At 37.9% G+C, this 24,323-nt stretch overlaps 1 protein-coding gene across 11 annotated transcripts in view; it reads right to left on the bottom strand.

Annotated features, from left to right (window-relative positions):
• NFIB (nuclear factor I B) overlaps positions 1–24,323 on the bottom strand; it is a 266,788-nt gene that overhangs the window by 65,660 nt on the left and 176,805 nt on the right. For all 11 annotated transcript variants that reach the window (XM_048292694.1, XM_048292695.1, XM_048292700.1 and 8 more), the window contains exon 3: positions 6,395–6,448. In XM_048292694.1, the coding sequence (XP_048148651.1) occupies positions 6,395–6,448 (54 nt within the window). The remainder of the gene's footprint in view (positions 1–6,394; positions 6,449–24,323) is intronic.

Below are 24,323 nucleotides of genomic sequence, written 5' to 3'. Positions count from 1 at the left end.
CAAAAAATAGTACCAGAAGCAGGTTACTACCAAAATAGAATATCTTAATGGCAGTTATGGGTGGATAATATTTGCCAAGAAGTGGAAAATTTCAGTGTTTATATCATTTGAAACAGTTGAACTAAGGACTGTTCAGAGATTGAGGCTATTTTGGTTATCACACAACATTCCCCAGTCATGTGGCATACCCACAGCTTTTTTGGGGTTCTTTTATCCTGAAAGTTGCAATAATGTTGTAACTGGGACAGGAAACAAACTTGTAAAAAGATCCCCTGACTTCATAGAACCTTTTAGCATGATGAGGAACTAGAAAGCCAAATGTGACACTTTCAAAAACAAATGAGATTTTTGATACTCTCAAAATTATAGCCAGAACCACAACAGTCTTCTGTGTAGCAGTAATTTGAAGTAAAAACCAGCTTTAATGGACTCTGAAATCCATTACTAGAATTCAAGTAAGTTGCCCTGAAACCTAGAAAGAAACAGAAAGGGTAAGTAACACAAATGCCTGTTGCTTTCTGTTCCAGAGGGTCTCAGGTTATACCAAAACTACAGCTGAGATTCAAGAAAAAGTTGGGGGAACCACTTTCTAACAGCTATAGGACTAGCAGGTGCCAAAAGAGAATTTTCTGATGCCAAAGAAGGTTTCTGGAGTTCTAACATAACATAAGAATTTTTAGTAAATTTTTTGTCTGTGCATGCTTTGAAGTAAAAACCATCGCATCCACCATTGGACAATGGCATCTGAATCAGCATGAGAATTGATCACAGCATCATTTATTCACACAGCAGGTTCATAAAGAAGGACAGCCAATGCAAACAAGAATGTAAAAGTAATCCTAAACCAGTAGACGGTATTAACTACCCACACCAAATTCCAAACCATCCTGAAAGGCCAAAAACTCTTACTTTTGGAAAAAGGGACTGTACAACCTGTGCAGATCTATGACTGCCGAGACAGTACAGCTGGGCACTGACCCCAGAATGCCTCACCCCCCTCCAGCTCAGTGCTGGGAAGCTGATAAAGAAAAGTATCATCTCTCAATCACTGACATTACCAATTCATAGAGCATTTGGGAAATGGAGAATTTCACAGAAAATCAAGCCCTGACCAAACCCAACCCTGTTTTGTTTGAAGATCACTATCTGAGATGGCACGGCTGCAAGCATATGAGAAACAAGCATCTCAGGATATCCACTTCCATGCTGAAAAAGAGGGGAATATGTGTTTATTTAAATACAATTCTGTTTGAATTCCCTAAACTGCTACCATGGCACCATTGCTCCCACAAGGAAAGCTGCTGACAGTGATGAGGCCTGGGAATATCTCTTCTATTCCTATTAATTTTGGGGCTAATTCTCCATCCACAAGACGGTAGATTGCAATAGAGTAAAATAATGAAACCATCTGTAGTCTGAGACATTCAAAACCTAAAGGCATTTGTTTATTGCATTTCCAAAAGTGTGCAAAGGTTGATACCATGTTCCTCTTCAGAAGTTATTTCTGAAACTACACACACTAAAAATTAAAACTGAAAATACTCCTATCTGAAAAAGACATATATAGGCAAATTTATTTGACATTTCTTAGGGCTTGATCCCAAAAAATGTTCTCCCTATGGCTGCTAGCCCATATGAAAGTGAAAGGAAAACCTTTGGAGCTCTACAGCTGCAAGATATATTTGCATATTGAGAAATAGGTGAGGCTCATTGCAAGCTTTTTGGCAACACCTTCTTTAATTAAAAAAAACCAAAACAATATGAACTTCAGAGTTGGTGATTTCACTCAGGTCTGCTTTGGAAGTGGTTCCTAGGATAAAATTTCTGGGGAAAATAGAAGAAAAACCATTCCAGAGCAGTGAGGCTGGGGATTCAACTACCTATGTCTCATTCAGATTAAGGATTTTATCTCTAGGGAAATTCCCTGAAAACATATCATGGCGTATCATGGAGGAAAGAAAGGAACCAATGGGGAGTAATGAAAGGCAAAGAGGCAGGGACAGTTTGTCCATCTCTTCATCTAAAACTGTTACCCCATATAAAAAATTTAATATTCATCAGCACACAGGCTCAAACTTGAGATCTCTGCATTCTGACTGATTTATAGAGTTAGAAAAATTTATATGAAAATATTTCTTTAACCAGCTAAAATGGAATAAATTCTATCACAAAACAAAACAAAACAAACCCCCAATCAATCAAAAAATCTAGCACCTTGCCAAAAAAAAAAAAAATCTTGCTGTTTGCTAGGAAATAGCTCTAGTAACCTCTGAACCCAACTGCTTGGACAAAAGGAAAAATCTGAACACACCCGTCTTCCCTCACCAAAAAGGCTTGTACCTGTCTGTGTCAGGACAGCTAGGTTTCCTTTGCACTTTCTGAAAAGCTGTCTTTTGTATTGCCCAGTGTTGGACAAAAATGGCTCCAAATCTAGAAGGCACCCATACAAAAAGAGACTGGTTGCAAGATTTACGGCAAATTGAGTCTGCTTACTGTCCCATCCAGTGTTTAACTCTATCAATATTGCTGTTTCTTACCCCTATTTTAGTAGCTTAAAAAGGCTGTGTTCAAAGATTTGAGCAACACAGCAAAACTGGACACACATGTGTTAATGCCAGCTTGTAAGTAAATCAAATCTGCCAAGCAGCAACCTCAGACCAATGGCAAATAGCAGGTAGCCTTAATAACATCAAGCAGTTGTGGCCAGCAGGCAGAAAGGGAAAGAATAACAAAGCAAAGCAAAACCCAGAAAATCCTTGCCTAGAAGAAGTGGCTAGTAAGAACTGTATCTCTGAAGATCATATTGTTATGGTTGGTGTCAATGTCATTAGCTTACTTACAGTTCTAGACACTTTTCTCTTTTTTACTCGCCCTCATAATTTTCTTATGCCTAACAGATGAACTTATTGAAAGACGACATCTTCTGTCTTCAGTACCTATCCTGCCACAGCACTGCAGCTATTTCAAGATACACTTGTGAAGGCTCATTTTTCAGATTTTTTTAAGCTATATAAAAGACCCATGGGACTTGCAGGGAGCAAATAATAATGCAGCATTACACTGGAACTGCTGCACTAGGTTATCTTTAACAGATTGCTTCAGTAGTAGCTCAGAGCATTCTGAGCACAAAGTAAGAAACAAGAAAGGCCTAAAGTACTTGGGTTGCATTTGGTTTTTGTGGCTTACTGGTGTTTGTTTTTAGTGTGCAAAAATATGAGTATTTTCAAACTTATTAATCAGGTGTGCCTCTATCTGTTCAGACACCCTCACTGGAGCCATTATCATGTCCATTGTCTCTTTTAAAGCATGTAAACTTTTACTAGTTAGGACTGTGCTAGCACAGCACAAACTTTTAGATAACCAGAAACTTAATGGCTGATGAAGACAATAGCAGTGTTCTGACTTTTCTCTCAGTTCAATTCAGCACATTTATCTGTCTGGAACTTACTTAATAGTCCCTGCAGAGAAGAGACATTTACAACCCAGCTCTCTGCAAAGCAAGATTCAATCTTGAAAAATATAAAAATATATGTTAATATAAATATATATTTTCAAATATGTATTATAAAAGTATAATTCAAAGTTATTGAAAAATAAAACTTAGAGGAGGATACCCCTGGATTTAGCTACAAAAGGTACGTACCACTTTCACCACAAGCTACACCATCTTAATACTGCATTGGGCCATCAAAATATTCCGTATATTTTTAGGAACATATTGTAAGGAATTCCAACAAGTGCTCTTAGTGTTCTTTTGTTTGGCAAGTGACGCTACCCTCTCTCCAGTTTGTTGTGAGGACAGCAAATTACCAGACACCCTAAAGAATGCAACAGTCTCGCCAAACCTAGGAAAAACCCACTCTTAACACCAAAAGCTTTGCCAACTACCACTCAGTTTCCAGCATTCTCTTCCCTGGCAGTATCTTTGTGAAGGTGGTGGCATCCAAATCCCTTGCCAGCATCCTGGCTCCTTGACATACAGGCATTAGAACAAAACATGATAGAACAACCCTCCTGGCACTACCAGTCCACATGCTCCTGGCCTGGGACTCAAAAGAAATCTCAGAGTGGATATCCTCTGGCGTTCTGACAGAAGTTACTGTCTGGCTCTAATAATAAGAAGAAGAATTGTGTGAAGTTTAGTAAGAAAGAATAGGACAGCAGTCCTCTTCCCAGACAAGCTGAATGCCATGCAATTCCCTCTCATTCTCCTGCACAACCCTAGAAGTCCTGTATTCTGCTGTCCCACAAACCACAGCACTTGCACCTTGCCAGTTTAAGTCTAAAATAGTATTACACAGGGAAGCTGAACAAAGCTAGAAGCTCTTGTATCTTCCAGTAGATGACATTCAATTATCTTTCTACCTCTGCTTAAATGAAGGGTTTCAAGGGAAGTAAGACACAACTTCTATTTTCTGTCCCTACTTGGCAGCATATAAAGGAATAATACTGGCTGCAGTGACTCCAAATCATGAGAAAGTGTTATGCTCTTCTTTTAAGCAGGAAGTTTCATGATGAAATCAGCAACAGATTTATCTGCTTTCTATGTCCCTCCACCTTTCTGGAGACAGCTGAGTTTGTCAAACATTACATCTTGACCCACAAGTCTGCCACAAGAAAGCCTATACAGCTTGTCTGCTGCCTCCCCAAGGCTCTCTTGCTGACAGCAAGAGTACTCCTTACTGGAGTTAAGACTGGGGGCTGGAGAGACTGGACTCACTATAGGGTGTGAGCCTCACTAGTAAAATATGTACTTCTACCTTTCTATTCCAAATACTAAATGGTACTTCAAAATCAGAATTTTAAGACCTGTTGAAGGTGAGCTGACCCTGCCATCAGCTTCCCAAACCCAGCAGATACCAAGGATCCTTCAAAATGACAAGGGGTAAGGTAATGCATTTGTCTGTTCTTGCACTCACAGAGATTTTCTAAAATCAAAATAAATATTCTACAGCCAAATGCTCCAAGTTTCAAAAACCGTAATTATCTGTAAGGAAACTTTTCATATTTATTTTATGCGTAAGTTTGTTGGTTTGGGTTTTTAAACCACTATTCTACATAATATAATGTATGGCATGTATTTGATAGAAAAATAAAATTTCACTCTTAACATCCCACACAGTTTGGAAAGAAACAGGATCAAAGTCTCCAACTGAAACTGGTAACAAGCCTGCATCATCCCTTGAAGAAAAAAAAATCACTTGCATTAGAGCTTAGAATGGTCTTATTGACTTGCTCTGCCCTCTTACCTTTAAAATACATCTGCTATCTTCAAGTATATGTATCTGGGGTTTATATTACAGGAATATGGCTTTTTGTATAATGATCTTTGATGGTTCTCCCCCTTTGGGGTATTCACACACAACACACATGACATATTTCACAAATAGAGAATACTTTGATCATATGCATACTACAAAATTGTACAATCACAAAGCAGGCTGTTTTTCCTAATGTTTCAACACGTCCAGAAAATATCCATGTATATGTTAAGAGCTCAGCGACAAAAAATTACTTCCTGGTAAGAATATGGTTCATTTTGGATTTAGAAGGTCAAACTGAGTTAGTTGCAGCTTATTTTAGATACACACATCTTCTGAGAGCAAAAATGAGAAGATACAACATGCTGGTGGTGGCTGGAGTCACTCTTGCTCATTAAGAAGTGATAGTGTGTCTGTGACAATTGTTTGTCTTACTTTGATAAAATTCATAACATGGCAAAGGTTTACAAGATTTACTAGCACAGCCCAATTGATTAGAAGGATAACCTCATGAAAATACAAGGAACCTTTTGTCTAAACAGACTGGAATGGCAAAGTCTGGGTTTGACTTTCTCTTTTATTTTCATTTTTAAAAAGTCCTTTGAAGGACCACTTACACTAACATCTCTCAAAGAAATTTCAAGCGTCACTAGCCATGACCCATTAACATGTTAGAAAACTGCTCTGAGCTGATACCAAAAAAATAATTTTATATTAACACATTTGTATTTTATAAAGCACTTATGAAAAGTAAAAAATCTGTTAGCTCAGTCACAGAGTTTAGACATAGGTCAATTGTCTTTTGTCTGGGATGAAAGAAAACTGGTAGCATTTGAAGACTTTTATAAAAATAATCTGGGATCTTGCTTTGTTACTCCTCTAACCAGCCCCACTTAGAAAATTCTAAAAACCATGAAACAAAAGAAAAGCTCCTTAGATTAAATGAATACTGATGAAACTGCAATTGAGGCACTGCCAGTTTAAAGGAACTAAAGTATCACCACTTGTCCTGATTATATATACTTACCAGTGCAAGATAGGTTGCTGCCCAATTACACTTTCTTTAGCTATTAACAGTAGTATCTTTGTTCTCGAACAATGTTAGATGCACATGTTCTGGAACTTATATTTACCTGGTGGATTCTTGGCAGGATCATTGTGGCTTGGACTTCCTGGTTGTCCAGAATCTATAAAGAAACGAAAGAAATATTTTAATAATTTGTTTTGCAAGTATCTCACAACCTTTAAATACCCTCTATTAACTATTAAACTAATACTTTACTTTATTCTTTAAAGGTCACTTCCCTGACTTTCTATGTGAAGCATTATTGAACAAACACACTATATGTAACCTATTTTATGCAGATGTAGAAACATTGTGAAAGATGCAATGATCCTAATAAGAGGAACTTGTAGCTCACTGAATAAGGACAAGAGAGTCATTCAGGCAAATACTCAAGTTGTAAACACATTTACAAGGGTACCTTTTCATTCCCTTTCCCTCCATCCCCCAAATATAATATTGCATAATAGAAAAGCAGAAGTAACTTCTTCTCAGGCAATGACCAGAAAGACACACTGGATCAGGCAACTACTGGTGCTTGCAGTGATAAGTCCTGTTGCTTTAGCCTTTCCTTAAAGCACAAAGGCCCACTTGCTTCCACAGACTCATGATTGCAACGAGGATATGACAGTCTGTTTAAATACAATATGGTCTTTGTGTTCCTAGCCTGTGAGAGCTGCTGTTGTGAAATTAAGATTATGTAACATAAAAACTAACAAAACGCAAAAACTGTAGACTTCAAATTGCGTTCTTTTCATAATACATGCACCTAACGAATCAAGAAGAGAACGTAATTTCATATTAATACACTAAATAATAAATTATAACCTTATTCATAAAATTAGTTGTCTTTAAAACCATCTACTTTTCACTGTATTCCCATATCAATAATATAACAAAAACCTGCTCTACTGCAAAAAATTATCAAAGATGTAAGAAACAAAAAATGCAGAGAGGAAGAAAATAAATGAAGCACAGTTATTTGTCCCATATACAGGCATCTAAAATTGAGCTGTTGTAGAGTCTGAATAAAAAATACCGATTTTCTTAAATGCAGTGGCATTATTAATAGCATAAGACCACCAAAAGATTGCATCATAGCACCCCAGAAACTGCTACCACCAAATGGACTCCAGATGGATGTAGAGTTGTTGAATGCATTGCTTCTTAGAGTGCCCAAATTAAAGAATAAAAAAAGATAGAAAAAAAATATATATCAACAAATATTTGTCCTTCAATTATCATTACTTCTTCTTATAGCTGAGGTAGACCTCAGCCTAGAATGAGAGACTCCCTCTACCTGCTACAAGAACTTCAGTCCGTTGCCACCTATGCAGCTTCATAAACATAAACTCACATGTCTCTCAAGCACTTTAAGTTAACACAAGCTTGACTCTACAGAAGATATTAACTGAGATGGAAATCCTTTTCACAGCTCAAGTTCTACTAAGTTGATCTGAATGGCAGTTGTCACAAAACATATACATCTGAGTAGCTACCTGAGTACTGGAATTCCAAGGCGCATGTGAAACCCAGTTCCAGTGGTATTAAGAAACACAACTAAATTTTCCAATACTGAATTAAATCACTCTTGTACACAATAAAATACACATTGAATAGGGAATTTCCCATGAAATTTCATCTATCTTCTTCAACCTTGGGCAGGAAACATGAAGGGCAAGCACACAGGTTGGATTCTGCCCTTACCATGGTTTTGGCAGTCGGGTACTCTTAGGAATCCCATTGTGCAGCACAGTGTGTTAACATTCAGTATGTCTGGTTCTTTGCGTGATATGATACAGCACTTCCCTTAAAAGAATTCAATCAAGTTAAGTTGAAAACTTAATCAGCTACAAGAAATGTTAGAAATATAACATTTCTCCACATATGGACCAATCTGTGGAGAATCATCCTTTTTTCTGTGTGTTGAAATTCAATCCCCTGCAGGGGGTGAATTTAATGTTCTTTTGACAGACATTTTTGATTCTGCAAACTGTACATACAGATATTTAAATTCAGATTATCAGAGGGCATTAATTTTACACAGCAATGGTCCAAGTGTAAAACTACTGTAGATGTGTGGCTAAATGAAGTGTCAATTTGGTAGTAGATAAACCCAATAAAGCTTGAACAACATAGCTTCAGGATCACAGAGATTTGAAACTGAATTAATGAGGCCTACCAGAAAATAACCTTTGAAGTTTTCTCCTGTTAAAGTTCACTAAAAAGAAGCACGAAGTGAAGTAATTTTTTAGACCTTGGGCAGCAATTTGCTTTTACTCTTAGTTTCTGGATTCAGGATTTAAAGATCAATGGCAGTTTAAACACCTGTTGTTATAATTAGAAACCTAGCAAAGAATTTTCTAATTATAGGGATAAGCAGTTGGCCATTTATTATAATTTTCCAGTCAGACTTAGCTTTGGGTTTTGTTAACTACTGAAAAATTATGGTTTTTACATATTGATTCTCAGTCTGTGTTTTCAGAGACCTCAATGAGATTTTGAGAAATGAAAGAATTACCAAAGATGAGTATGAAAAGCAATTTATCTAACCCTTTACTAAATGCAGTTGAAAAAGCAAAGAATTTTATTCTGTATGAGAGCATCCACCTATGGAACTCTGCACTTAAAAGACAGAGAAGCATCTGATCCTCAAGATGAAAGACTTGAGACCACCTGTGATGATCCAATTCTCTTACCAGTGTCAGTAATTATAAAGCACTCTTCTGTTTCGATTGGATGCAAATAGCTTTACAAAGTACAAAAGAAACATGTTCATTACAGGATTAAATTATCGGAATAACTTCATATAAGGAGAACACTGAATAAACAGATACATTGGAGCAATGCTAAAAAGAGGGAGTAAGAAGCATTTTTTGGAAGCCACAGAAGCTAAGGAAGAAAAAAGACATGTTAAGGCAGTTTAAATCTTTCTTTGTCCTCATCTGTACAAGATCACTAATTAACAACATGAGCCCTTTCTTCCAGAGTGATTGAGAAAGACATAAACCAAACTCATTGTCTAGCTGATTTGCATTCAATTGTCCCAGCAAACAACTTTTGCATATTAAAAAAAAAAAAAAAATCCAAAAACCATCCAACAACCAAAAGCAAAAGAAACCAAACCATGAAAAGGAAACCCAAATGCCAAGCAACTTCCTAAACTAGAAGCTGGATGAAAAGATAAACAACAAAAAACAAATAAAATTCCATCATATTTATGCAATGAAACCGAAATTTTCATAATTTTCATTTAGGTAGCTCCCAGCTGTAAGTTCCCTTAGGAACTTGGTTGTTGGTTGTTGGTTGCTGTTGTTGTTGTTGTTGATATGGAGCAAAAGGTCACCTACACGTACCATTTCCACAAAATGGTTTTCATATACAGCTCACAGCTACAGTAGCATATCTTCTGCTCTGCTCTTCTTGGTGCTGACTTATCCAATTTACCCTTGGTAAGTTATTGCCCCATGGATGAACAGTTTATACAAAACAGGTTCAAGCCAGCCTTTACTTTTAACAGGTCATGTAACCCTGATACACTTTATGTATAAATTACCATGATTTAGCATGGCTATCACCAAGACATCCAAACTCTATCTCAAATTACTCTTGTTTCTAGGAAACTGTATGAAAGATTGAGTCAAGAAGATGATGTATTTTATACTTAATTGTTTTCCTATGTTTTCATTTCTAGGGGTCGATAGCAATGAGCATCTGTGAGTGCAGGTAACTCTCAATGCAGCCAGAGCTAAGACAAACTGACTGCTGAGGCCTGCTTCAAGTGAGAAAATAAGTTTCCATTTTCCCTGTGGTACAGTAAGAAATGTCTTGGCTTCATAAGGCACAGAAAAAAAAAAAGCTGGTGGTTTTCCATACAGCCAAGGACGAGATGCTCTCTCCCTTTGAACCACCTTGTCTTTGACAAGCAGGAAAGATGCCCACGCCAGCAAAGCCAAACAACTCACATTGTTGTTCCCCAGCTTCCTGAAGGATTTTTAGTATTGCTCACTTTAGTAATCTAATCTTTCACTTTTCAGCTGATAAGATACTCTCTTTAAAAAGTAAGCTATGCTGTACCTTCCTTATGCCCCATCCTGTACAAAAAATTTTGTTTTTAAGGCTTTCTGTAAGAGCATAATATCAAAGGCATTGAAAACAAGTAGCAGAAGAATCTGTTCAAATCTGAAAATACTTTCTAGAGCTATGTTTTAGGGAAATAAGTAGAAATAAGTAGGCATCACACTAATGAAATAAACTTTCTCAGTGGTTTCGGTGAACACATTTCTATTTGCCACAGGCTAGGAGACAGCCTTTGATCAGTCTCAGTTGATTTCAGGTGACAGACACTGATTTAATCATTCACCAACAGGTAAATACATCCTTGCTCTTTGATAGTCTGTGATTTTGGTATGGGGGATAAGGGACCATAGAGATGTACCCATCACCAAATCATGTGTCAGTCTGATGTTGTTCAAACTTTCACATTCATATACAAAACTTGACCTGACAGCTGATAGAGTCACTATCACGAACAAGAATCACAACTACCTTCTAGACTGTCAGGATTACTTTACCGTCTGACATCAAAAGCTTGAGGCATATGGTTGTACCCCTGAAAATCACAGGCTCATAGGTTACCATAGTGTGGTAGAGACCTGGGGATGTCTCCTGCCTAATCAGTTCTTGATCTCTCCTGCCTAATCAGTTCTTGATCTCTCAAAGACTCTCAGAGCATCCATAGCAAAGAAAAGTAAGACGTCTTCCTCTCCTCCAAAGCAAATAACCTGAGCAGCAAAAATCCATAAAACAAACAAATAAATGATTTCATCACTGTACTTTAAATCATTACCTTACTTATTATTACCCTACTTTTACTACGTAAATACCTTCTACTGCCAACACTATTTTACCTTGACAAAGCAACTGATTGGTTTGACAAACTTCACAAACACTTGTAACAATTTCATTTTGCAAAAGCAGTGTCTTTCTTTGTGTAGTATTTCTCTGATAATTGAGAATTATTGTACAATTTTATGACCATTATTCACACCAACTCTTGCAATAGGACAGCTAATTTATGGTATAAACAAGCTAAAAATGGTTTATTGCATTAAGTATCTGCTGAAAATCTGCTATAAACATAGAAATGTTAGTGTCAATCTTGTTTTCATAAGTATGTCAACTTGAGGGGGGATTTATTTTTCACATTTTCATAGATCACTACATTTAATTCAAATACTTCTCCATAAAATTTTGGCTGTCCAATTTCCTCTGATAAAATGTTCACCACCACCAATTTGTTTGGTAGAGCACAAGTCCTGTGAAGAGTTCCAAGGGAGCTGGCATTGTTTATCCTGGAGAAAAGAAGGCTGGACACTACTGCCCTCTACAACTACCTGACAGGATGTTTTGGGCAGTTGGGGTCAGTCTCTTCTCCCAAGTACCAAGTGATAAAACAAGAGCCTCAAGTTGCATCAAGGGAGGTTTAGACTTGACATTAGGAAAAACATTCTTCTGCAGAAGGGTGGCTAACCATTGGAATGGGCTGCCCAGGGAAGTCAGGAAGCCACCTTCCATGGAGGTATTTCACAGACCTAGAGATGTGACAGTTAGGAACATAGTTTAGTGGTGGACTTGGCAATGTTATGTTTACAGCTGGACTTCATGATTTTAAAGGTCTTTTTCAACCTCAAGGATTCCATGATTATGTATCCCTGAAGATATATGGTATGAAGCACAGTTCACACAAGGAGGAAGCAGCACCTTAAAAAACAAATAGGGTTTCACTGTGAGAAAGACATGTTTCCCCTTGTATCTTTTCCCAACATTATATACTTTTTAGCAATATGTGCTCATGACACCCAGACCAAAAACATCCACAGCACTGAATCAGTGACTCCTTTTAATAACGCCGTTCTGCTACCCTTATTCTGCAAGAACTTCTGGGTTCACAAGACAGCTCTGCTATTGCACTGGGTAACTACATGAAGGGCTAGTCCTATACGTTTTTACTGTACTTCTTGTTCATACAACTGGTGGTAAACGAACAGCATAGAGAAGTGACCCAGGAGACATGGTAGGGACCTCTCAGGAGACCAGTGCAACAGCAGAAGCTTCCCTGAAGGCTGGATGTGGTGAACCCACTCAGGCAGGCTTCATCAGCACCCATGTACTGCACCAGGAGCTGTAACAGTGACTATGAATCTTTACCTCAAAAGTTTGCTGCCATCTAACCATCACCTAACTGAAAAAGGCAGCAAAGAACAGAGCTGACTGCTTGCCCAAAAAGCTAAGGTGGCACCTAGGCTTCAGCCCAAGCAGGCATGTCACTTCACAAAGATTTCAGGGCTCAGGCCATGGAGGTGCTTTCCGCTGGGAGCTGGTGAGGCCAGTCAGCAGAAGCTGGGGTCTGTTTTCATTTCAGTTTAAAACTGCTTTGGAGTGGGGACACAGCAAGAGCTACGAAGCCATCAGCTGACCCATCTCCCCACATGCCCCCATGCCCTCCCACCACAGACAAGGTCGCCTGTGGCCAGCAGGGCTGGCTGAAACCCCATGTCTCGGCCACTGGAGGAGCATCCCCATGCCTGGGCTTGTCGGGGCAATGCCAGTGCCACGTGGGCTGACAGCAAGGTGCCATGTGACGGGCTGGGGCGTCAGAGCACAACAGGTCATGGCAGGCTCCCTGCTTCACCTCCCCTTTTATCAGCAGATCTGCCTCTGCCAAGTCACCCAACCAGGCATTGTCAAGACTGTTAACTTTCCTTCAGAGTATTTTAATTAGGTAAATAAAAAATGGTAATTAAATCAACATTACGTAATGTGTTTCTGATTTGTAATCTCATTTAAATTAATTAACTGACTCAGTCCTTGTTTAGTTTTTAAACTGCCCTAGTTAAGAAGTGGAGCTCTGGGAGTAAATCCAGTTTTTATATAGTTGAAAGAAATTCAAGGACCTAGGAGCACTTAGCAAACAAAAATAGCAATAACCATAGTAAGATTTTCAGCTTTATATCCCATGTATAGATTTATCTTTTTAATCTAAATTCCTTTATTTGTTTATGTGAAATAAGTCACAACACTTATTTATTCAAAATATTCCTTATACAATTTATAAAGACCATATGTTGCTCATACTGAACACGGAAAAAATTTCCCCAGTTGTGTTATAAGTTGTGCATGGAATATGTACATATTTATGTATGCCCGCACACACACGCACACACACATACGTATTTTTAAGTTAAGAAAAGAGTTACATTTTTTCATGGCCTGAAACAAATATTTCCCATACCTCATAATATTAGTTGAGCTCTTTTTTGACATGTACATTAAGAAGAGATTTACATAGGTATCAAGCCACATGTGGATGAATGTGAAAGAATGACATTTCTTTCCAAAACTTGTTGGATTCAGTAGGAAAAGATGAGATACGAATATTTAATTTTCTCCATCTGGAGGATACTAGCTATAGTCAGAAATATTCAGAAGTAGTTTTTGGAAACCAAGAAGACCTTTTTTCTTAAGGTATGTTTCATAAAGGGCTTTTATTACTGATACTTCAGAAAATCAAAAGCAAAATGCAGAACACAGTGGAAGACTTATTGTGATGTTTAGAGAAGGAAGAAATTATATGATGACTATATTAATTTAAAAGTTCATATTTGCAAGCAAATAATAGGAATTTCCTTGAATATACCTTCAGCTAAATAATAAACTGTCCATTTTATTCTGTTCTGTAAGACAGAGTTGACCCTGATATTTATACAATGTATATTGCTGAGATCTTCACAGAATCACAGAATCAATTAGGTTGGAAAAGACCTCTGAGGTCATTGAGTCCAGCCTATGACAGAACAGCACCCTGTCAATCAGACCATGGCAGTAAGATACAGATCCAGTCTTTTCTTAAACATCTCCAGGGACAGTGACTCCATCACTTCCCTGAGCAGCCCATTCCAATTTCTAATCACCCTTTCTGTGAAGAAATTCTTCCCAACATCCAGCCTGGACCTGCTGCACTGATTCTGGTTTCAGAGAAGTCAATGCAGATTTTACCACTGAGTCCCATGCAATCAGGATTTCATTTTCTGTTGAACTGTAGAGCAGTAAAGCAAAAAGAGTTCAGGGAGATAAAATTCGCATTTCCACTACACAAGACAACATTCTTACGCCAGGGATAATGACAGGATGAAGAAAAAAATCAGGTTTTTTAACATGACAAAGGTTGTTAAAATCAACGGAAAGTTGCTCCAGTGAGTTTTGGATGAGGCATTTTATGGTAAATTATAGTTTAAAAGTACAAAAAAATAGCATAGTTCAACAAATACTGTAGGAGAGATCTGCATTTTTTTCTTCCACATGCATTGCACTCTCCACTAAATCATAGAGTAATAAAAGACAGATTCCTGAGCAGTTCAGAAATTTACAATCGTATGCTACTTAACTTACTTCTAAGAGACATGGGGCATAAGGAATGCCATGGTTCTGTGGATCCTCAAGTAACACATTTTTTTATCAGAGATCTTTTCGAAAACAATGTCTCAAATGGAAGTATATACATGTGTTCTTTATAAGGTGGATTTAATTTCATCTGCTGTAATCTAAAAGTTAATAGACAAAATATGCACCACTTTTCCTACCCATATTCACAAACACACACACAATTTAAAAAAACTAGCCATGACAAAAGAAAGATTAAATCTATCAATGGGCACTAAGTAGGTAATATACAAGAACTGGCTGAGAAAAATCACCCTACCTTTTCATGCCAGTGGTTCATAACTTGATAGTAATTGCATGTGTGCTCACAGGCACCATGTTTATACACAAGTTCCTAACAAATAATGAGAAAGTACTGAAGCAAAAGTGATAAAAAAATTATGATCTATGAATTAACTTTCTGTCTAATTTGACTTTTTACAGTAGATAAAAATTAGAAGTACCTAGTCATATGATGTGCCCCAGAAGAATTTAAAATGTAGAACTGACTAACACATACAAATATATGACCAACTCAGTTTTGAGTTGGGATGTTCTGCAAATAAATGCAAGGAATTATTTTTAAAGCATAAAACTTAAAAAGAAAGAAAAAGTTATCTTGGTTTAAACTGTGACTTTCAAGTTTAAAACAAAGGAATTTTAAAGAACACTTTTCCCACAGGCTCCTCATCTCCCTACTAGCAATAGTACTGCTGTTGCAGTCATATTGGTCAAAAGCTACTAAAAAAGTATTAAATCCTATATGATCATATTCGTTTGTGCCTTCCCAACATAACTCTGTCATTTTGTGGTTAATATCACATGGCAGCATCTGTTTTGAAGTTCTGTAATTTTCATTGTATATTTCACATTAGCATATCCCTCACTTCTTTAAGTTCCCAATTTCTAATTTCCCTAACTTTCTAATCATCTATGTAGGTGAAGTTCTCTGACAGGGACTATTGTACCTGATAGGTACAATACCAGCTGCAGGTTTGCAACATTTTAAAATATGCTTGCTCATTCAGTGTACAGCAAAGGCTGCTTTTGCTCTTTCCAGTTTGTTTTATTTACAAAAGTTGGCACATGTTCTTGCAGTACATAAGGGTATTATATACTTGAAAAAAGGATACTACTTTTTATCTAAAAAACCAGATGTATGGGTTCAAATTCCAAGGCTTTCATTTTTATTGCTTACTACTTTTTTTTTTTTTTTTTTAATGAGTAAAAATTGAGTGCTAATTAAGGAGAAGGAGGCAAGGCAGAATGAGGGAGAACAAAAACCCTGACCCAAAATTCTTACTGCACCTGGTAATTTTCCAGTGCCTTGAATACTATTTAACCATCCACTGTTTCTAAGGCTTATTTTCTTACCATTACTACATCACAGCAGGACCTTGAGAAAGCTATCAAGACTGATTTGTTCTGCAGCTATAAAAAAAAAAGTCTTTGGAGTTAAAAAACCTTGTACAAGTTCACTAAAAATGTATCAGAAACTCAAGTTTCAGTCTGTGTATAAAGCAAAAGGAGTTGTACCACCCAACAGCTCCAAGACATGAAGCCAGTGTAACCTTAGATATTCAGTATGCCTACTGTAACTGCAGATTTAGACTTTTATTAAAGGCCCCTTAATACTTAAAAAATAACTTTCTGCTAGCTAAATATATATAGTAAAATTCAATCCAAACAGCTCCTTTCATTTTAATAACCCTTTATATCCATGTATCTATGCATATGTGTGCATGTGTGCAGAAATTATAAATTCATATAGCTTCAGGATTATCTTATAGCCAATGTTTTGGGCTTTGAGAAGGGGAAAGTCTGACGGGTTAACTCTCTTGTGCATTATTGAAAGAACAAGAATAAATGCGAGCAACAGCACCTTAAAATAGTATTCATTACAGAAATATTTCAGATTTTTCAAAAAACTTCAGAGCAAAAAATAGCAACTTCATACTTGCACTGCCCTTCTTCTGTGAACAATACTAATCATTTCCCCTATTGTGCATCCACATAACAGGTTCAAGATTCAGTTTAATGCCTTATGTGTATTCAAGGCCCTTGACAAGCCTGTTTTTCTGAACAAATGCGTTAAAAACACATGACCGGAAGGAGTTAGATGAGGCACAGTGAACTGCGTAATAGTTGAGTTGTATGCACTGAAATTATGGCAGACATTTTTATGACTGATTTCAAGCATGTGACAATACTCTAATGCAAACCTGCAAATTCAAACTTTGCTTTACCTTCCTCCCTTCTGCTCTACACAAATACACAACACATCTTGTGTGATTCTGAAAAGAAAACCTTATTACAGCTCCCTTTTGGCCCAGCCTTCTTTCTATGTGGTTGTTGCAAACACTCCAGAGCAGTATAAAGTCAATCTATCTGTGCTGCTTCAGCAACTTAAAGTGAATTCAGAAAAGTGTGCAATGCCAACACTAGACTTCATTCACATCAGCCTAATTTTGAGCAGTTCAAGTTTCCATGCAGTTGCTAGAATTTGCATTGCTATGCAGATGAGACCAGTTGGCTAGTTTGACATTAACTTTTATACTTATGAACAGTTATATCAAGCAAATCTCCAAAGCCCCAAAATGCTTTCAAGCAGTATTCCAGGAGGTGTTGTACCTCTGAATAACAACTGTATCCCTTTAATGCCAACTTAAAAGTGAAACCTGAACAACAATGGAGCCTTTTCAGAACAGTGGTATGATATCAGTAACGGCAAGAACATGAGAAAATACAATTCTCTCATGAAATTCACCTTGGCCTAGAGCTGTGTTTCTCTGCCCAGTGGGTGTGACTGACAGGCAAGCATTGAAGAGGGCCCACAACTAAGTCACACAGACTTGTGAAAAAAAACCAAAGAAAAACAAAACAAAACAAAACAAAACAGCACTGATCCCAGGACTCAGCACAGTTAAGTCTGCTGGTTAGGAGTCCTCCCAAACTGGTCCCCCCTCTCAAAGGTCTGAACTTGCCACATAGAAGTAAACACTTTTCATTTGATGCTCTTTTGTTCAATGGCCCACATTCACTTCCACATGTGGAAGGAGAGCAATGGTGTGTGACCTGCCTGCAGTAGAGCAAGGCAGCATCAGGGCTGATAAGAGAAGCACTCCACCAGCAGCAAAACAACCTCCAGAAACTAAGCATAGACCAGCAGCACATTGTTTGGCCAATTTTTCTAAAGTGATTCTGGCATTAGTCTTACTACATACACAACTGCTAAAATTAAATCTGTGTAACAACATTAAAACACGTTCCATATCAAGTCAGTTTGTCTGCTCTAAGTCTAAAGCCCTGCGTCCCCCCAGGAAACACTAGCCATATTGTATGGACCCTTTCTTCTATTTTAATCAAATGAACAATGAAATCACTTCCATACGCATAGCAATTGATAACAGCATGATGTAAGTGTTCAGGAGATGGAAACAGCACATGAAGACAGATTGCCATGACAATGAGAATAAAACTAAAGTTTTAAACCAAGTTTAGTCTAGAGGTTACCACAGTTTGTTAGACAGTATGTGACTGTATATAAGAGACAGCACAGAAAACATCAATCTAGGAAGACTGTTAAGCTTGCAAACCTACAGTGTTTTTCATATACCACTTGGCTCAGTCACAGCAAGTGCGGGTATCTTCGCATGTTTCCCACCTATTTCAAACAACACACCACAACCTAGCATTAAGTTCATGTAGAATACAGGCAATTGCATGAGGATCTCTCAGCAAAGGCATATGTCAACACCAAAATGATAGCTGCCTTCCCAAATGTATTAGCATAAGTCTATTTTAATAAGCAGCAGATGGAAAAAAATGTAATCAGTATGTTTCAGCGTTAAAAAAAAAAAAGACTAAACACATATAAAAATATTCACATGTCAAATAATAACAGTTATTAAGTTATAAATCATGAAAAAAAATTATGCCCCTGATTATAGGGCAGAACAAGGTGAATTCTCTGGACCATGTCTTTCCATGCATTTAGCTGGGGGGAGCGACAGAATATAGACATATCTTTCTACATGTGTGGCTGTCCACAACCAATATTTGACTCTGAAAAGGGCACACTTATCCCACTAAAGATGTTGGCAGCCCCCTTCACCCAAGATCTAGGTCTACAATTAACTTTAGGCATACTGTATTGTTAAAGATTTACTGCATTGTTAAATTGTTAAAGATTTACTCTAAGATAACTTGCAACCACCTGTATGAATGAACAAAACAACCAACAACACATTCTTTTCCTTATCTTCTCTTTTCATTCTCTCTCTACCTTCCTTGTGCCACCACTCTATGCCTAGGAATATTCTTCAACCCTGCAATTTTTTGCAGTGTCCAGGAAAATATTTTTAGTTAAACAAAGTAAAAGCACTAAGAGCTGTACAGTTTTCTTGCTCATCTAAGTAAGAGACAATCAAATGCTGCTTATTATGAAAGGCCTGTTGCTGAAGGCATCCCTGTGTTTTGTTTTATTTTGCTTCTCACCATTACTTTAAAGAAACACCTTCTCTTTAAGGGTGTGTAGGGTAGGGGAGTGGCTGAGAGCATGAGGAGTAAAGTGAGTAGTTTCTTTTGAAGACTGGCTGAAATAGTAAGCTGTGCTTTGCAACCTGAGCTTTGATGAATCATCTGAACAGAAGGCTTACCCTACAACTCTGCAATTTTAAAACTCATGGCCAACAGTCATTCAGCATTTAAGGTTATTATTATCAGTCTTAGTGTTTAGTTTAAAACTTGGAGATTAAAGCAATAAACGAAAATTATTATCATGATAAGAAACATTATAGAAATAGCAATGGTAGATATGTTTTTCTGCTTCAGTTTCACCAGGTAAGAAGATGCTGAACCACAACTAGGAAAATAAATTTTTTTCTGAAGAAAATATATAAAACCATATAGTTCAGGAGTTTACAGACTTATGTTGGTGAAGTTTAGGTTCTAGACAGCTATATACTTATTATTAGAATTTTCCAATTATAAATATTAAAGAAAGCTTAATTTTCTTAGTGGTTACAACAGGGTCACAGATGTCAATGTAGCTGCAGATCCAAGTGCAAAGATCTGTAGTACTAAATTCCAAAGTAACTTGATTCCTAAATATAGTAAAATAGCTAGAGTAAGCAAAACCAAGCTGGGTGAGGGAGGGGAGAGAAATAAATTCAGAAAACCAAAAGGTTATTATATATCTTTAGCATTTGGAATTCCATAAGGGGAATTTTAAGAAATGTTCACTGCTCCCTGCCTCCATGAGCAGTTTGTAGAGCTATTATCTATACACTCTTTTGCAAAAATTTCTCTGTATGCCTGTCTCAGCTATGTGTGTGTACTTTCCAGTTAGCCGAATACAGAAGAATAGAAGGGAAATACAAATGTTGGCATAGGTGATTTCAAGCCTTAGTTGTTTGACCTTTCTGTATAAGCTTTTGGCATCTGTGACTTGGCAGGCAGAACGCAGGCCAAGCCAGAACAAAGAGGAAGACAGTAAGCAGAAAGCTGGCCATGTCTCCTTGGCAGTCAGCATTGCAACAGGGTGAAAAACCATGTTGTTGCCAAACCAGAAACAGTGGGGGAAGCCCAGATAGTTGGCAAGTCACATACGACTGTATTGTACATCCCAAACACTAAATGCTTGATAAACTTAAGTGCTATGCCAGAGCCTAATCTATTTAAACTGTCTTCTGCTCTACAGGGGAATACTTCGTTTACCCTTGTTTGTGTGTTTTCTAAGGAACTGACACAGCATTTTTACTGTCATCTATGGCAGGTTAAAATCTTGCTGCCACTGTATGAGCATGAGCTTTCAGCATCTTTCTAAAGAATCCACTAAGACATTGCTAGAGCATGGAATTCCCTCCACACACATTCATTTTTTGCCCCCAACTCCCACTCCTGAGGATCCAAGATTTCAAGCACCCCCAGGATGCATTGTGACAAACTGCATTTACCACTTTGAAAACAGTTTTTTAATTCTTGCCACATTGGCTGAGCAGTACTGCTTCACTTCCAGCATTTGCCCAAACATTATGCAAACATTCAGCTTCAAACCTAGGATGAGAAATTGGCTTTGGTTTTGCATCCTCCCAGATAGCGGAACAAAGGGAGGTTATTTTAGGCTTTTCTGTGTCTACAGCTCCCACCCTGGGTGCAGAATTGGGTAAGTCACTTCCAGCCCTGTGCTCTGCAGATTGCTGCAGGCTACTGCTACCTAGGGCAGCACAGCAGTGGTGCTCAGCGACACAAAGGAAGAGGTGGGTACATTGCCAACATGTGCAGAGGGAGGAACACTATAGATGTTTCCTCCGTTAGTCAGTCAAGGTCTCCTGCCCTTACAGTGTACCACAAATTTCAAAGGGGACATGGCAGAGTATGGCACATATTTCTCTGCTACCCAGGAAGGTCTGGCTCCCTGCTAGACCTGGAGATTGTCTTTCACATAGGAGGCCCTCAGCAGCTGTACAGAGACTCCGCTCTCCCAGAGCGGAGCAAAATCACCTCGGGCCAACCCCAGCTGTTTAGGAGGCTTATTCATAGAGAAAAAATACAAGGGCTATTTTGTCCCCAGATAACATCCATGGTTCAGTAAAGCCTTGGGAAGAGAGGCGATAGGGGGGGATTGCATTTTATACAGTTCTTTATTTACCAATAATCCATTAAAGTACTGTTGTCAAAGATGACTGATAAACAATCTTTTTTCAGGTATGGAATGCATTTCTCACTGCCTTTCAGATCTTTCATTCCTGTGGCCAGGCTTTTACTATCTTGACAACACATGTTATTTTAACACCAATGAATTAGAAGGCATAATTTTTTAAAATGCTGATTCTGCCTTTGGGCCATGACCATCATGCTCACAGACTCCCATGACCTAATAAAGGCGATAATAAGGATCCCACTCATCATGGTCCTTCTCCACCAAACTGAATTTTTTTAGTCCATGAAAAGGCCAAAGCCTGTTAAAAAGTTTCATACTACTCTCAAAAGCACTGTGTTCTGTACTGTACTTACACTCTAATCACAGCAACAATGCTGTATTCCTTATAAAGGAGACAGCAGGTAAGAAAAACAGGTAACTCCAATTTATGAGCAAAACTGATTGATTGATTGATTGATTGATTAAAAGTAAGAAGACTATAAATTTAAAGTAATGAACACTTCCTTCAACAGGAATGTAAGAAAATGTCTTGTGATCATGCAGGACAAGAAGTCATTCTGGATTCCTGCAGTAAACAACTGTGTGGGATCCCATGCATAAACTTTATGCCCTTCCTCACAGCTAAAGTTTATAGCTCAAGAGATTTCAGAGACAGAATTATCCTTACATCTAGGATGCTTATGTCATTAGTGTTTAACACCTGTTTTTGCTGACCTTCTTCAATTAGTTTTTTAAGATATATATGTTGTTATGCTTTAGTACTTACTAATTTAATCACATTTATATGGTATCTACAATAAAAAAGTAAATTCACTTTTTTAAAAAATGTATTTAATATTAACTCACTTCAATGAAAATTGGGAAAGGGCAAATCAATAGAAAGAAGCCCTTGTTCACTCACAATTTCACAATTTCAAACAAACTTTCTGTAATCCATTAAAAAAATGAGGTAGTTATTTCCACTGAATTGCTTTTGGGCGATAACACACCCATTCAGAAACTTTCTGGTAAACTATGCCCTCAGTCTTATCACTTTTGTATCTACTTCCATACCTTTTCTTCTCTCATTTGAAGTTTAAAGCAAAAATACTTCAACCAGTCCCCAACAAGTTTCTGCACGTCAGCTGTAAAGGCACTTCAATGTCCTTAACTAGTCATCCCCTGCCTCACGCCACCACATCTTGGCCCCACACACATGCAAACCAAAGCTGAATGCTCTGTGGGGCAGAGACCATCATCCAGACTGCTGTGGGACAATCAAAAGCCTTCATTCTGCTGCTGCTACTGCATAATTATCAACAATGAGTGGCTTGGCCTGGAAACACAAATGTCAGAATTAAAGTAGAAAAAATAGCTTCTTCTTGGTTGCCCATCCAAGTTTCATAACTAAAGCCTCAACATACTTTCAAAAAAAACCAACCAACCATCTGTCCTACTCCTCAGCTTGTCCAAACTGAAGTGATCCTTTGAATCCTGAAGTCTGGCATCCCTAGAGGACATGCTAATCTTATTCTGTGCCTGTGCTTACTCTGTGTTGCCTAGCTCCTAAATACAGAGCCGTCCAGACCGGGGACGGCCCCGCTGACATGGTCTGATCCCTCACAGGATTGGGGGGAGACTGTGAGGAAGGACTCCACCTTTTGGCCTTTCAAAGTCACACTGAAGGTTTTCATTCCCACAAAATGCAGAAGTTATTAGAGATAGTTATTTTATTTGATAGTCAGTGAAAAGGTTTTATCTAATAGGTCTTCTTATATTATAAAACATTAACCAGTTTCACAAAGCCAATTAACTCATCTCATTTTAAAATACTGTAACTTCCAGCATTCTGGAGTTTTCAGGAAAGGCTCTTTGGCTGCTTTTACCATCTAAGACTGAATAATCCTTGTGATTGGAAATTATTTTTCTTTTACTCTACAAGAACAATTACTGCAGCTATCACACAATTATTGCAATTATACTTGTAAGGACTGCTGTTCAGAGCTATTCTCTCTAGCACCACTTTGCAACACCAGGAACATTTGTCTTTTTTAATGATCACCACCAGCACAAATGTCCTTTTGTAGCCCTTTAAGTGATTTCATTTCTTTCTATTAATATCCTGTTACTTGCTTTGGGAAAAAGCAAAGGAGACAGGCCCCAATTAATATATACTTTTAAAGCAAAGGCTTTTAGTGAAGCCAGAGCTAAGGCATTTTAAAACAGGAATTGACACTTCCCTTTACAACAGCCTAACATTTTCAATGTGCCTAGCTAAATGGATAGAAACCCCCCAAAATACTTCAAATCTGTGTTTCATAAACTGTACTCTAGGAGAAGCAGCAATAAAGTTTATTGCAGACCTAAAGTATCTGCATAAACCCGGTTAATTGAAAAGTGGGTGGAGATGGCTGCCAAATTAAATGTTTACATTAGCACAGCTGTATTGTAAAAACATTCTGCCCCCTGTGCTTTGTAATTATAAGATATTTCTGGACTGTGTATCTCTGCAAAGTTTATCTCTACTGCCAAGAGTGTTTTGGCACAGAGTGTCTGCAATTTTTGGCAGCCAGAGAGCTCTCAGCACAGGCAGTATCTAAAATGGCTGCCAAACAGTTATCCTGAAATGTCGTCGATCTAGTGTCTTCCTGTGTGACGGGCAAAAGCCAAAACTGGTTCTAAAACCATCAGACTCTTTTAACTGAGGCAAGGAGCTGGTTTTCCAGACAAGAGTGGGAGCTGGCACTGCAGGTCAGTCACAGCAGGCTCACCAGTACATGGCAGTGAGTTAGACGACATGCTGACTGCTCCACATATCCCATCACCGGGGAAAAAAGGGGGGAGGAGGAATTTCCTGAAGAGAAGCTTACTTTAT

Source organism: Corvus hawaiiensis, chromosome Z (assembly GCF_020740725.1).
Source record: "Corvus hawaiiensis isolate bCorHaw1 chromosome Z, bCorHaw1.pri.cur, whole genome shotgun sequence".
NCBI lineage: Eukaryota > Metazoa > Chordata > Aves > Passeriformes > Corvidae > Corvus > Corvus hawaiiensis.
This window is presented reverse-complemented; position numbering and strand designations above follow the sequence as displayed.